Raw genomic sequence first — 14115 nt, 5'->3', positions numbered from 1 at the left:
GCCTAAATGTTATAAGGTTATTTTATCATTACGAAACACACTAATGAATTGCATGTTATCTCAATGGTGCGTATCACAAATTTGTATATCATTATTTCAAAGAACCGGGTAATATTTCAAGTCAAAATAAGAGACAGCCTCATTCGAGACTCTTCTGAATTCCTGCAGACTTGCTATGGTAACTAATGCTTGGCCGAGTTAAGCTGTCATATTTCTTGTTTTTTTTATACTAACTAAATACAACTAATGAATAGTTATGACATCAGCCATCCTAGTAGATGCGTCTATGGACTGTCAGAGTTACAGCACGCTAGGCAGTGCTGCTAAAATCCTTCCCACACCCAGCTTACTCTATTTAAATCGAAATAACAATATACAAGAAAAAGAGAGAGAGAGAGAGAGAGAGAAGCATTTTCTTTTGTTCCAATACTATTCTTTAAGGATGTGCCAGGTTTGCAAATCTTTGATTTTACTCCTATTTTGTTGACGAGAATTGACTACGACTGCTAAACTACACACAATTACTGCCCTGATACTGCAAAGATGCATTTATTGCACATTTGAAGTATAATGACTAGCGGCCATTTAATGACAAATTTATTACAACTTTTTGCGTTATTCACATTAGATTGAAAGTGAGGCTGGAAGGTAAATAACCCCTCCTCCATAGCGAACATGATGAATGCATTACCAACAGTCTGATTATTAACAAGTACTTTTATCACTTCTACATCAACAATGAGAAACATTGCCCCTGTCAACAGACAAATAGTCTGGTTCCCTGAATGAATATGCGCGTCCATTAGTTGTATGCACATACACTTTGAATCAGCAGTGAATCACTACCCAACACTAACTGCATTGCACACTAAGCAAGTACTGTAATCAGGGAATAAGACAGCAATATGATGACTTAAGGCCGAGCTACACTGCAGAGATAACGAAAACGATAATAATCACAACGCAAAGAGAATGCATTATATTAGTTAAATGAGCGATTACGATAATGATCACAACGCAAAGAGAACGCATTCTATTAGTTAAATGAGCGCGTGCATATTCTGCGCGGAGCAATTCAACCAATAGAATGCATTCTCTTTGTGTCATGATCGTTATCGTTTTCATTATCGCTGCAGTGTGACTCGGTCCTTAAGGTAATCATGTAGCCAAATGATGTTGCTGTACAGTATCTTGTCTCCCTTACAAGACCCTAGTGCACAAATTGGTTATCAGTCAATAAACCATCCATAGTTTACTGAATTGAAGATAATTTGAGCATTTTGAACTACAAGTGAAGGAAAGTTAAAAATTGTTGCCATGCAGGAATACCATTTAGGGAGAGTCATACCATCTTTGGACCCGCAGGGTTCCAACAAGGGAACCCGATACTCCAATTCAGGGCAACTTGACCATCAGTGCCCTCATTACATGGGTACATTTATTGCACTGTTGGCAAAATGAAATGCCTTTAGAGCCATCACCATACTTTGACACATGGTAAAATGTTATCATCTACATGTTAGGGGCTATTCAATTGTAAGTCCTATTTCATTGCGTGCAGCAGATGAGTTTGCATGTGTTGTAAGGACTTACATGTACAAGCAGAGAAAGACTCTGCTAGGGTCCAAACATCAGGCCATTAACTATTTTTGACTAACAAGCAGGATAAACATTTCATGAACTCCTTCATCGTTACATTTCATGTTATTTTAAGCTACAAGGCAATCTAATATAAACTAGCACAATCTACATAACATCTGCAGTTATTACATAACAATTTCGTTATTATGGCAAGGTGAGTTTACATAATACATTCAAATCTTACTTCATGGACCTTCCTTTCTTCGTTCAAGATTTATAGTAATGATCCTAAATGATTTCATGCACTGAATAAACACTAGGGACCAGTGTCACACTTCATAACACTTACTATTGGCATCAAGTATAGCGTGCTATTACCCATTGTTTACTTACAGTTTTGAGCAAGCGTACATGTACATCCAAAAACAATGACTTCACATGGTATGTCTTCTGACTGACACTTAACCGTCTCTGATAAAAACACCTTAAATGGTGCTGCTATACTTTCAAAATCATGAAAATAATTGCTTTGTGTAGTGGAACACTCCCAGATCTAACTATCAGTTTAGCAGATACATGACATCAGGCCTAGATCTAACCGCAACTCAATTTCATTGAGCTACAAGGACCACTAAATGTGCTGAGCCAATTTTGCTCAAAGACCATGTAAAACTTCTTTTTTTAAAGTTGAATAATGTTGATATACCACCAGTAGTATCACTACTGGCAACAGATATGAAAACAGAATAAATACCCGGAATTAAGCTTGGTCTTGCTGATGGGAGTCTCTAAGAACACATTATTGTGCATCAATATTGATCCACTGGGTCAATAAAGTAGTACTTCCTGTATACTAACCTCTTAAATAATGAAATAATGGGCAACCCCATATAACCATGGACGAAGGAAGAGAAGGAGCTCGAACGAAGGGACTTCACAAGTCGAACCTGTGGTACCGCGGTCGTTTAACAACACCTCGTAATCACCCACATACCTTATACAGACAATGGGCGACCTGGCGTATGTGAGTTTGCATGTGCGCACTTGGTTCTTTACTCAACTATGGTGTCGTAGGTCAGATGGATGTAATACAGAAAAAATAACTTTTTGAGACGTGATAAAAATTGTGTACACTTTCGCCCACCAAATCGAACAACACAATTGAATACCAACCACCCTCCTGTGCTAATACCCAAATTTTGAACCACCGCTAGTGACAGGAAAGTCACAAAAAATGTAAAAATATGCCATGTTTCCGTGAAACACCACAAACGGTAAATGAAAACGTGTATATTCACAATTCTTGTCTCCAATGATTCAACTTAACACAAAGGCAACGGTGCAGAGCGGCGGTACCACGGGTTCTGTACAAAGAGATCTAATCCCGCTCGTTAATCGGCCGTCCAGCTGGAGGTCTCCATCTTTTTCCACTGGTCAGACAGGGGCATTGTCATGGTATTCTTTTGTTAAATGATTTAACTTTGTTAATCACCTTTTCTGCCAAGATGCTACATGTTCTAACCTCCTAGAGAACATTCATGTAAAGCATGGATACTATGTCTCCTTAAACCCCCTGGGGACATTTCCTGAACCTCAACAATACATGTACATCCCAATGGCATGTAAATCTGACAGGATATTTGGGCCCCCAGATTGACAACATTTTATTGAGTACGAGGGTTGACCTACATGTCTTTTAATATGGTACAGACTTTGATGTCAATTTAGCTGTTTTTTCTGTAGGCAAACACAAATCAGAGAGCAGACTTAAGTTGTAAGAAAATCATCCAGAAAAAAATACAACACCCTGCCAACCATTCACAAAGAGCTTCTGATTCCATAAATAACAAAATGTGGTAAGCTTACAAATGGGTAAAATAATACTTCTTTCCACATCACATTTTACTTCCACATCAACACTTGCACTTGTATTTGACACTTTTGAAGTAACTGAACACTGTAACAGATTTACCATTTAATATATAGGACAAACATAACGAACTGCGACCCCCACAGCCATCTTAATTCAATCTCAGATTATGCTATATGACCTGCCTTCAGCTATGGTTGCTAAGCTTCAGCATCAATGTTGGACTACAGCAGATATCTTGACAAAGTTGCAGCCACAGATCCTAATTAAGTAACTGCCTAAGGCCTCGTCCTAAATGGCGCCCTCAGCTGCAGCTACAGCTAGATCAGCGCATCTTCCATGTTGAAGAATAGGGAGATGCGCGCGATCTAGCTGTAGCTGTAGCCGAAGTCGCTGCATGCATTGCATATTTTTTAATCCAAGCAGAAGGGCACTAGACATAGATAGCCAATGGGAGGTCAAGAGGTCATTATGCCTACTTCTCTAGTAGTATCTCATCTATCCGATCTTTGAGTGGTTCACAAACTTTTCGGTAGCCTTCCTTGGTAAGATGCAGGTAGTCAAACATATCCAAGTGGCTTATCCTACCGTCTTCTTGGATGAAATCACTGGAGGCATCGAACAGCTCCGCTGTTGGGTACTTCTTAGGTTTGGTATTGAGGAGGACACCTAGGGAGTCATTGATGCTCTTGATTTTGTCTCGGAGTCTGTTGGGATATCTGCCTCGTGGTAAAACACCCTAAGAGGAAGCAATGGTAGACACAATATATTACTGGTACAACTCATACATACATACACACAAGAGAGTATTTATAAAGCGCCTTTTCATCGAGATCAAAGCACTGAAAATAGCAAAACCAATTGAACTAAACTACAACACAATACATATGATACAATCAAGTTTTAATAGATTTTTTGACCAATGGCAAAGAGTTACAATTTCTAATGCATACTGGGAGGTTGCACCATATTTGGCGAGCAAGTCTGGTTGTGAGCAGATGAGAGTGTTCTGATGGTTGAGTGTTCTGTGTGAACCATTCAAACTACACTAACCTCTCCTTTGGTCCTCAAACTTGCTAGATGGCATGGGATTTTCTGAGTTTTTTTTTTTTCAACGTTCTTTAAAACTCCTTGGTTTTGATATCATCCCATGGTTTTTATTTTTGGAACCAAAACCCCAAATGTTTGTGTGGAATATTATAGTTGTTTAAATGAAGTCCTGAAGTAATGACAACAAACCCGATGAAGTCAAACGGAGCAAAGAGGTTAATATTGAGACCATGTACCATGGTTTGTCAGCTAAATACACCATCAGTTAACTGTGCAACAGCTTTTTACTATCTGCTAATAGTGTAATGTGTGTATACTTGTGCATGGACGTGAGGGCAAAGGTGCTCAAGGCTGGTATCTGGCATTATTCATAAGCTTGAAAGTGTGACGTCAGAAGTCAGGCTACCTCACGGTCTTTAAAGGAACACGTTGCCTTGGATCGGTCGAGTTGGTCTTTAAAAAGCGTTTGTAACCGTTTGTTATAAAATGCATATGGGTAGAATACAATGATCCACACAAATTCGCCTCGAAATTGCGTGGTTTTCCTTTTAATTTACGAACTAACACGGTCGGCCTTGTTAGTCAACGAGGTAAAAGGAAAACCACGCAATTTCGAGTGATACTTGTGTGGATCATTATATTCTACTTTTAAAATATCTATCTAACTATATGTATTTCATAACAAACGGTTTCAAACGCTTTTCAAAGACCAACTCGTCTGATCCAAGGCAACGTGTTCCTTTAACCAAACACAAACAAATCCCAAGATAAAACCAGAGTAAAATTTGCAAAACAATGACTTTGATTATATTGCTATATAAAGTACTGCAATGTAGTGTTTCTTTTTTTAGAATTGGAATGAGAAAAAACTCTGATCCCAAGACAACAGAGTAACACCCGTTTCAGACAGGTGCACCAGAGTCACGCCGAACCAAATACATTAGGAGCGACTCCAGGTCGACCCAAATAAATTTTGGCTTCAGACAGGCAACAATAACAGAACATTTACATTGGCATCAGCTCAAAACAAGACCAAAGTCTGAAACCAAGGCGCTCCAGAGTTGTTCCGAACGACTACAACAGTCGATCTTTCAATTTCTAGCGAGTCCAGTCGCCCCTTACTGTTTCAGACGTTGGATATTTCATGTACTTAATTCATAATTTGGTTTGGCCCGACTCTGGAGCGCCTGTCAAGAAGTTTACATGTAAGATGTAGAAAGCTACTTACCATGACTATTAGTCGTGCTGATGGGATCTTATCTGTGGTGTATTTGATGATGGCTTCAATCCCACCAAATGTCTCTTCCGCGGTGTGGTCGTGATTATTGGTCCCTACCAACAACACAATCACCTGTTGGAAACATAATGTACACAAAGACTTGTCACCATGAGCCCGGTTCATACTTCCTGCGAATACCTCGTGCGAAGCGAATTTCACTGCGTCACAAAGGGAAATGGAGTGCGTACCGAGTGTTGCGACACCAAAATTCGCTTCGCATTCGCATTCGCAGAGTATGAACAGGGCTTAGGTAGGATTGGAAACTTTGCATGGTGGAAGGATAACTAACAGGGTTTTGCGGTAATACCATTTGATATATTTTGAGCAGTGTTGGTTCTGAAAAGAACTGGTGGTTATCAACTCAACGTTTGGATCAGTATGCTCTGCTCGGAGAAAGAACATGTCACCTATTATTGAAAAAGCCACAGGGCCTTTAGCCTATGGGCCTGGACTTCGAACAGGTAAAATAGCCCAAGAATAGGAATGAATCTTAAAGACTGAAACTTGTAATAAGAATAACAGTAGCAAACATTTGGGAGGCTAATCGTCACAGCCGAGAAGCTGAAATGCAGCGAAGTGCTCTAGCTGCATGCCATGCGAGGGCGCTATTAGCAGCCAGCCACATCGACCCACGTACGACCACAGAGTACAGCAACATATTAATAATGTGGCTTCTTGTATAGCGCGCATGTCCATCACTCAGTGACACTCCTGGCACTGTAACATACAGTATTTCCTGTAAGATGTGGGACTACGTTGGAATTATGAGACCTAATTCTTTTATAGCACATGTAATATTTTACAAGGTGCTGTGGCACAATTTGCTGCCGATCGGACCATGACCATCGGGGCGAACCCCTTCTCACTACGATAAGTGCACCGGGTTCTTTTAAATGCACTTAACAACACATGGGACCACCGGCTTTACTGAAGGACGAAGCATTGTGTTTGAGTCTCTTGTGTTTTGAAACCACACTCTATTGATCAGCAGAGCTTGAATGCGGTGCTCTTAACTGCTAGGCCATGGCGCGCCACATATCAAAAGTGTGTGATGAAAGTTCCTTTGCATATCAGGAAATGTCTTGAAAAGATCAAGATCACTTTTTTGCAAACAGACATGACATGATCTATTGCAGTAGATCATTTCATCCCAACATACTGTTGAGTGATAATTCTGTAAAAACTCCAAATAAAAGCAGGACCAGTTAGGTTGCCATTACTCTAGTCTGCCAGCTGCTGTACTTCTCCATAGCTTAAAATTCTTTTCAAAATTCAAATTTCTTATGTATTGGTTCTGACTCTAAAACACTCTGTGTAGGCAATGGTTAAGTTTTGGGAAGCAAAACTAACCTTGGGCTTGATGTTATCTAAGGATCCATTCTGTAAGCGCCATAGTAGATGTTGTGTCTGGTCTCCACCTATTCCAAAATTGAGGGAGTGGAGTGGCTCAAACAGCTCATTCCATACCTACATAAGAATGAAACAAAGTTATTGGTAATAACAAACAAAGAAATATAAAAGTCTTGTAAAGCGCACCTATACCCTACCCAACAAGGTACTCAAGGCGTTGAGTATGTAGAAACTTTCAGAAAGATATGTTATTGCAGTGATGAATTCTGAGAGCTAATTATTTAGCACCTTATAGGGGTTTACAAGGTGCTACGACGCATAGGCCTACAGCAGCCACAGCCAGGAACACCGGGGCGAACCCCTCTTTTCGATAAGTGCACTGGGTTCTTTTACATGCGGTACACAACACATTAGACGAAGGACGAAGCAATGGTTAAGTGTCTTGCTTAAGGACACAAGTGACACAGCTGGGAGTTCAAACCCACACTCTGCTGATCAGAAACACCAGAGTTCGAATTCCGTGCTCTTAACCGGTCGACAACAACATTTCCACTTTGGCAGTTGACTTAATTGTATTTGGCAGAGTTCATGGTCCCACATATAAGCCAAATCACCACTACATCACTACATGTACACTACATACTGTTGCATATTTTTATAGCAGGGAAACCACCCTAGTTTAGTCCCAACACAAACAACATCCCTTGTTGAATTTGGTTGCATTTGGCATAGTTCTCATTTCAACTGGGTTGCATTCTAATGTATTGGGCATGGTTCTCATTTCAACCGTGTTGCATTCTGTTGTATGTGGTATGGTTCTCATTTCAACTGTATTTGGCAGGGTATGTATAGTACTTACATCATATTGTGTCATATGCTGAATGATGGAATCTCCAACAAAGAGGACCTCTGGTTCTTTCTCATTGGCTTCAGCAACATTATGTTCATGCTATCATAAAAAGAACAACAAATCATTCATTATTGGGTGGCTAGGTTATGGTATGGATGAGATTTCTTTCAATCCAGTCCAAAAATGGGCCTGTATGGTGAAGTAAGAACGTACGCCTAAGTACAGCATCATATCAACTAGCAATGGCATAACGTCCGTTGATATATCAATAATACTCAAAAACTCGATATTTTTTTGACATCGAAATCGCTAATGTCACTTTTTTTAATCATATCGAATATCAAAAATTTCGACAAAAACCTACACTGTAACGCCAAGCAAAAGAAAGGCATGCAATTCTTCAGCTGAAAAAAAGACAGAAAATAATGTCCCATTGATCGGGTAAACTGAAGATTGCCGTCGAGTATTTTTGTCCCTTTTTCATCTGGTTCCGGCCCTTGTTATACAACAAGCAATAAAACACAACGGAGCCAGACTGTGCAGAAAATAGTCTAGCAGGTATGCTGTATGAGGAGAATTGTGTAAAAACCATAGAAATAGAACCCGGAGAAGGCTGAGTGTCTCATTGTGCGTGCGGTTTCATTTTTAAACACCATTTTTATGGACACACATAAGCCATTTTTGTTACGATGACATCATCATTGACCAATTGAACACACTAGAAACGGTATATAAATGTGCGCTGACATCTTGCCATTTTGCCATACACGTGTCATAAGCGATGATAATTTTGCCATACACGTGTATCGCGCGTATCGATGCGCCGCGTCCACAGACGACACAGAGGGTGGCCGAGCTCAGCGTTCTCCGGGTCCTATTTCTATGGTAAAAACACGCCAGACTGTGCATTAACAGTGTATAGAACGTATGCTGTACGAGGAGAATTGTGAAGTTTTTGTTCTAGCCGCATATTGGTACCTTTGTGTGTAAACAAGCTATACTGGAAACCGGATATTTCACTACTCTACTTTTCGCCTAGCGAGCAGAAGCAGCAATGAAATCGCGTCTTTTCTCAGTTGGTGGAAGAAAGAAAAAAAACGGAGCATGGCGGGGCAATTTTAAGCGCGAAGGATCAAGACGAAAATCAGAAACTCTTAAATAAACTGTCGGTCTTCGTTTTTTTTAAAAGAACTGTTTCTAGTTGGCTTTATCTTTCATCCTGATGGGGAAAACTCGAATAATCGCGTATACTCGATATTGAATTTTCGATATATCGGTTATTAAAAAAAACCTGACATCGACGGACATTACAATGGCACCTTGTCAATCATCTTTTATACACATGACTAGTTTCAAGTGCAAACTACCCAAAACACTCTCTACAAAATGATCTTAAATCATTCTGTAGTTAGCCACATGTAACAAACATTTGAGGCAATAGGCTTCACAGCAGTTGAACGTAGGTAAATCTAGGAAGTTCTTTATGGCCGTACCTGAATTACTATGGCTACCTCTCAATCATGTTTTTTTGCTACATTTGCAAATGCAAACCATTCACACAAACTGAGACTCGAATCCATTTCCAGAGGGTAACACTAACATCCTTTGTTGAAAATACACTCTCAAAATGTACTTTCCTGATGGCGTTACTTTTGCAGGTGCAGTTTCTCTTTCTAAGGATTACTGTTTTTTAAAAGTTTTAGCATCATGAGAAAGGCTGATGTACAAATCGATAGCAGAGGGCATTTTTGCAAAAGAAAAGTTGAATAAAACTGGAACAACATCAACCCATTTCTCCTTCCATTTAACCAGAGTGCTCCAAAGGAGCAAAAAACATGCAACACTCTGACAATACGATGATAACATACACTACACTTGCATACGTACATGTGTCTGTATAACCCCAGTGGCCAAGATGGGCCAATGAGTATTACATGTTTTCATTTTTACCTCCTTTGTGAGGGCACCCTGCATGTACCTCAAAAGACATCAAATGCATTGAAGGTCTATCAGAAACCCTGATTATACCTACATGTAATACATGTATCTCCGTTCATAAAATTTCTCATGAAAACCCCCCACACAACATAGGCCAGCAAGAAGAGAGAAAATCCTGGCCTAGGTCTAGAGCAGACTGAACTGTGATTAGACATCACTCAATAAGAAGCAAGAAGAGAGAAAATTAACTATCTTTTCTTACTCATTCCCACATAGTATTATTTCTTACTGGGAAAAGTACAAACTCAACATTGTCGTCACTGAAAACCCAAAGGTTATTTTTAGCGTATTCAACAAATTCACATTCAAAAGAAAAAAGCTGAAACATTTACGTAAAAGCCATACTATTTATTTCATAGTTCTAATTGAACAACAATCATTTATCTAAAAATCTGTCTCCACTAGTTGCTGTTGCTTTTGTTACTTGTATTTGAGATGATTTTAGGCCAGTTTATCTCTTTTAAACAAGTGTTCAGTCTAATGTACAATTCAATTATGGTGAAAGTACCGCTGGACGGATAGTGAAATTTGGTATTCGGTTAACTGTTGGCCAACTATCCGAAATTAACCGGATATTAACGTGCTTGAAAGATAGTGCCACTACCGCTAGAGGGCGCTGTTCTGTTTCATTTTTATTCGCTAGAGAGCGCTGTTCGTTTGTGGTCGTCCGTTTATAAATGAGATCTTGTGACCGTGTGTTATTCATAAAAATAACCGGATCTATGATGGCCAAGCGATCTCAGTTAATCAGACTCAATCTTTGGTGTTATCAGCAGCAGAGTGTGGGTTCAAATCTCGGTTGTGACATTTGTGCCCTTGAGAAAGGCACTTAACCATGATTGTTCCATACAACGTTGGGAAGGTGGGAAGGCCCTGGTGCATTCTGCTCAACAAATCAGCCATATGGATTGATGAAATGCCGAGCTGCGGCTGAGTTGGACTAAACCATTCTGTAAAAGTGGTGTTAAAAATAAGGCAGTGCGTGTGAATGGTCTGTTTACTACGCCCGCCGTTCACTTATATAGCGCGCACGCACTGCCGTGTAACACCCTTATTACAGAATGGTTTAGTCCAACTCGGCCGCGGCTCGGCAGTTCATCAATCCAATTAGTTGCGATAACGTAACCCTCCTGCCGATGGCGTAGCCGAAGGTTTACGAAGCTTACGCAATGTGTGCAGGGCGAAATGGTTAAAAACGTAAAATTTCGACAGCTAGTCAGCAGATTTGCTGATGGTGTTTTTAGTGATATTGTAGGATTCATTAGACATTGAGGATCAAGTTCGTGTTCCTAGAATTTGTGTCATGATTTTCAAAAGTGGTAAAAATGGAGCAAATCTGCTGACTAGCTGTCGAAATTGTACGTTTTTAACCATTTCGCCCTGCACACATTGCGTTAGCTTCATAACCCTCCGGCTACGCCGTCGGCAGGAGGGTTACGTTATCGCAATTACAATCCAATAGGCTGGTACCAGCGATTCAGCGCTTGGTGACCAAAAAATAAAGCGTTAAACATGTCAGAAAGTAAAAAACCTTCGATGCGACAGGTTCAAAATAGAACCTGGGAAATTTGTGACTGTTTCACTCCGCGATCTGGTAAGTTGTTGTCCTTTTTCTTCAAATTTTGTTTCTCAATTGTGTTTTTGAGTGTTGTTCATTAGACATTGAGGATTAAGTTCATGTCCCTAGAATTTGTGTCATGATTTTTGAAAGGGGTAAAAATTGAGCAAATCTGTTGACTAGACCATTTCGCCCTTTACAATTCGAGTTTGGCTCGTAACCCTCCAGCTCCGCTGTCGGGAGGAGGGTTACATTATCGCAACTAATACACAACATCACCAGTTACTTCTAGAAACTATAAGACTCTCACTGGGGAGCTTTTTTTTATTATAGTTTCTAGAAGTATAAGTGTTGGGCGCTATCGGTCAATCTGCGCGATCAACCGATCGCACTGCGCTATCGACCGATCGCGCTGCGCTATTGAAATATCTATTGGTTGCGCAGCAATCGGTCGATCGCGCAACAATCTGTCAATCGCGCAACAATCGGTCGATCGCGCAACAATCGGTCGATCGTGCAACATTCGGCAACGAACATGTGCGATCAACCGATCGTGTGGGAATGGCTCGGCGCGATCAGCCGATTGTGCAGGAATGGTTTTGCAAATCGGCCGATTGTGCAGGAATGGTTTTGCGCGCTCGGCCGATTGTGCAGGAATTGTTTGGCGCGATCGGCCGCTGTTCAGGGGCCGAATTCACAAAGATGTAAGATTGATCGTAACTGCAAATCAATCGTAGTTGCTAACTAAAGTGTGACGTCACAATATAAAACACTATGGTGATACTGAAAATTTGTCTTGCAATGAATTATATTGCTTTGAGAAATCGCCCCCAGGAATGGTTTACCTGCACGATCGGGCGAACACGCGAAACCATTCCTGCACTATCGGTCGATCGGCCAAACCCATTCCTGCACGATTGGTAGATCGCACAAAGCCTTTCCTGTGTGATCGGCTGATACGGGAAAAAATACTCGTAACGCGATCGGTCAATCACGCAAAGATGTTCATTGCGCGATCGACTGATTGTTGCGCAATCGACCGGTTGTTGCGCGATCGACCGATTGTTGCACGAACGACCGATTGCTGCGCGACCAATTGATCTTAATTGATCTTTCAATAGCGCAGCGCGATCGACCAATCGCGCAGATTGACCGATTGTGCCCAACATTATCACCAGTGACCAGAAAACACCCGAAAATCCTGGAAAATTCAGGAAAACTCACGGAAAAATATAAATTAAATAGTGTGATGATTTTATGGTTTCCGGTGTCATGACAAAAACTGTCCGCTGGCAATAAGTGTCCGCTCATTAGCTTATTGTGTTCTGATTGGTCAAGCGTCCACGACGTCACATTGCTTACGGAAGCTTGCTAAATAGTGTCCGCGGTTAGCGTGCATCATCATAGCGTGCCTTTTTAACCTTTTAGTTTTAGTTTTACATTTTATTTTTTTGTAACGCTTTCCTGCTTTTGTTTGAATATAATATTTGTATTATTTATGATCATTTGGCACTTTCACAATTCGTACTTTTAACCTGCACTTTTTAATTACTTATTAAGTAAAATAGTAAATACTAACCATGACATACTTTTGACGGTCTTGTCTTTACTTGAACGCTTTCTTCGTTGTATTTTATTATACATGTCTTGTATGCTTTCTTCGTTGTATTTTATTGTAAATAATTCGTAAGAACATTTTAGCACTTTCACAATTCGTACTTTTTAAACCTGCACTGTTTTCATGAAAAGATACTAATCTTGACATACTTTTGAGTGTTCTGTTGTCTATTTTTTTGGCTTGTATTTACTTTTAATATAAATCAGCACTGTGAAGCACGGCGCCCGGACACTTTTTGTTGGGCGGACACTATTTGTCACGTAATACATGCCAAATAGTGTCCGTGGTCTACTGCGCATGCTCAGCGGAAACTTATTGCCAGCGGACAGTTTTTGTCATGACACCGGTCTTTCCACTTCCAGTTCCAGTGTGTTCCTGTATTATTTTGCTGTGTTTTCTGGTTGTTTTCCAATGTTTTCTGGAGTTTTCTTGAAGTTATTGGGTGTTTTCCTGTATTTTTCGGTGTTTTCAGTGGAAAAGTTTCCGTATGGCGCCACCACTTTTTCATTCGATATGCAATAATATAGTATCTAATTTACCTCATTGAGATATCCCTTTTTGTAAAAATGAGTGAAAAAGTGGTGGCGCCATACGGAAAGTTATCCGAGTTCAGTGTGAACACTCATACCCTAGGCCTATGCTCACACTGAGCAGACTCAAAAATAGTCAAATCCTGCCTGGCCATTTTTATTTTGTTTCACTTTAATTTCTTACCAGATTTATCCATCGCTTGTCACCTTGAACATCAACCAGGGCAGTCGGAACCGCTGCTGTGTTTGTTTCTGAACTCATGCCTAATTTCACTTAGATCAAAATACCATCAAAAGCATGAAAAAGGGATTTTTCCAACAAAAATTCACACCAACCACAACACCACGTAATTCCCGCGGGTTGACCTCAGCTCTCTATTAACCCGGAAGTACAGTTGCAGCATGGGCATGCGTCCATAGACTTCAACCAG

The 14115-nt window shown here is 40.3% G+C and overlaps 1 protein-coding gene across 1 annotated transcript; it reads right to left on the bottom strand.

Moving 5' to 3' along the window:
• Positions 1-730: 730 nt before the first annotated feature.
• On the bottom strand, positions 731-14045 carry LOC139951290 (platelet-activating factor acetylhydrolase IB subunit alpha1-like). Its single transcript, XM_071950105.1, has 5 exons — positions 13869-14045; positions 7990-8079; positions 7131-7247; positions 5730-5852; positions 731-4190 (listed from the first exon to the last, which is right to left on the bottom strand). The coding sequence occupies exons 1-5, from the start codon at positions 13944-13946 to the stop codon at positions 3927-3929; spliced, it is 672 nt and encodes a 223-aa protein (XP_071806206.1). The 5' UTR covers positions 13947-14045; the 3' UTR covers positions 731-3926.
• Between the last annotated feature and the right edge of the window lie 70 nt (positions 14046-14115).

This window comes from Asterias amurensis, chromosome 19, assembly GCF_032118995.1.
Source record: "Asterias amurensis chromosome 19, ASM3211899v1".
NCBI classification, from domain to species: Eukaryota; Metazoa; Echinodermata; class Asteroidea; order Forcipulatida; family Asteriidae; genus Asterias; species Asterias amurensis.
Note: the sequence above shows the minus strand (reverse complement) of the source record. Positions and strands in the feature narration are given on the sequence as shown.

Excerpts from the sequence above, each read along its gene's own strand:
- LOC139951290 (XM_071950105.1), bottom strand. The coding sequence starts at position 13,946 with ATGAGTTCAGAAACAAACACAGCAGCGGTTCCGACTGCCCTGGTTGAT. Across the intron at positions 8,080-13,868 it reads ACAAGCGATGGATAAATCTG|CATGAACATAATGTTGCTGA; the intron begins GTAAGAAATTAA and ends TTTTTATGATAG. Across the intron at positions 5,853-7,130 it reads TAGATAACATCAAGCCCAAG|GTGATTGTGTTGTTGGTAGG; the intron begins GTTAGTTTTGCT and ends TGTTTCCAACAG.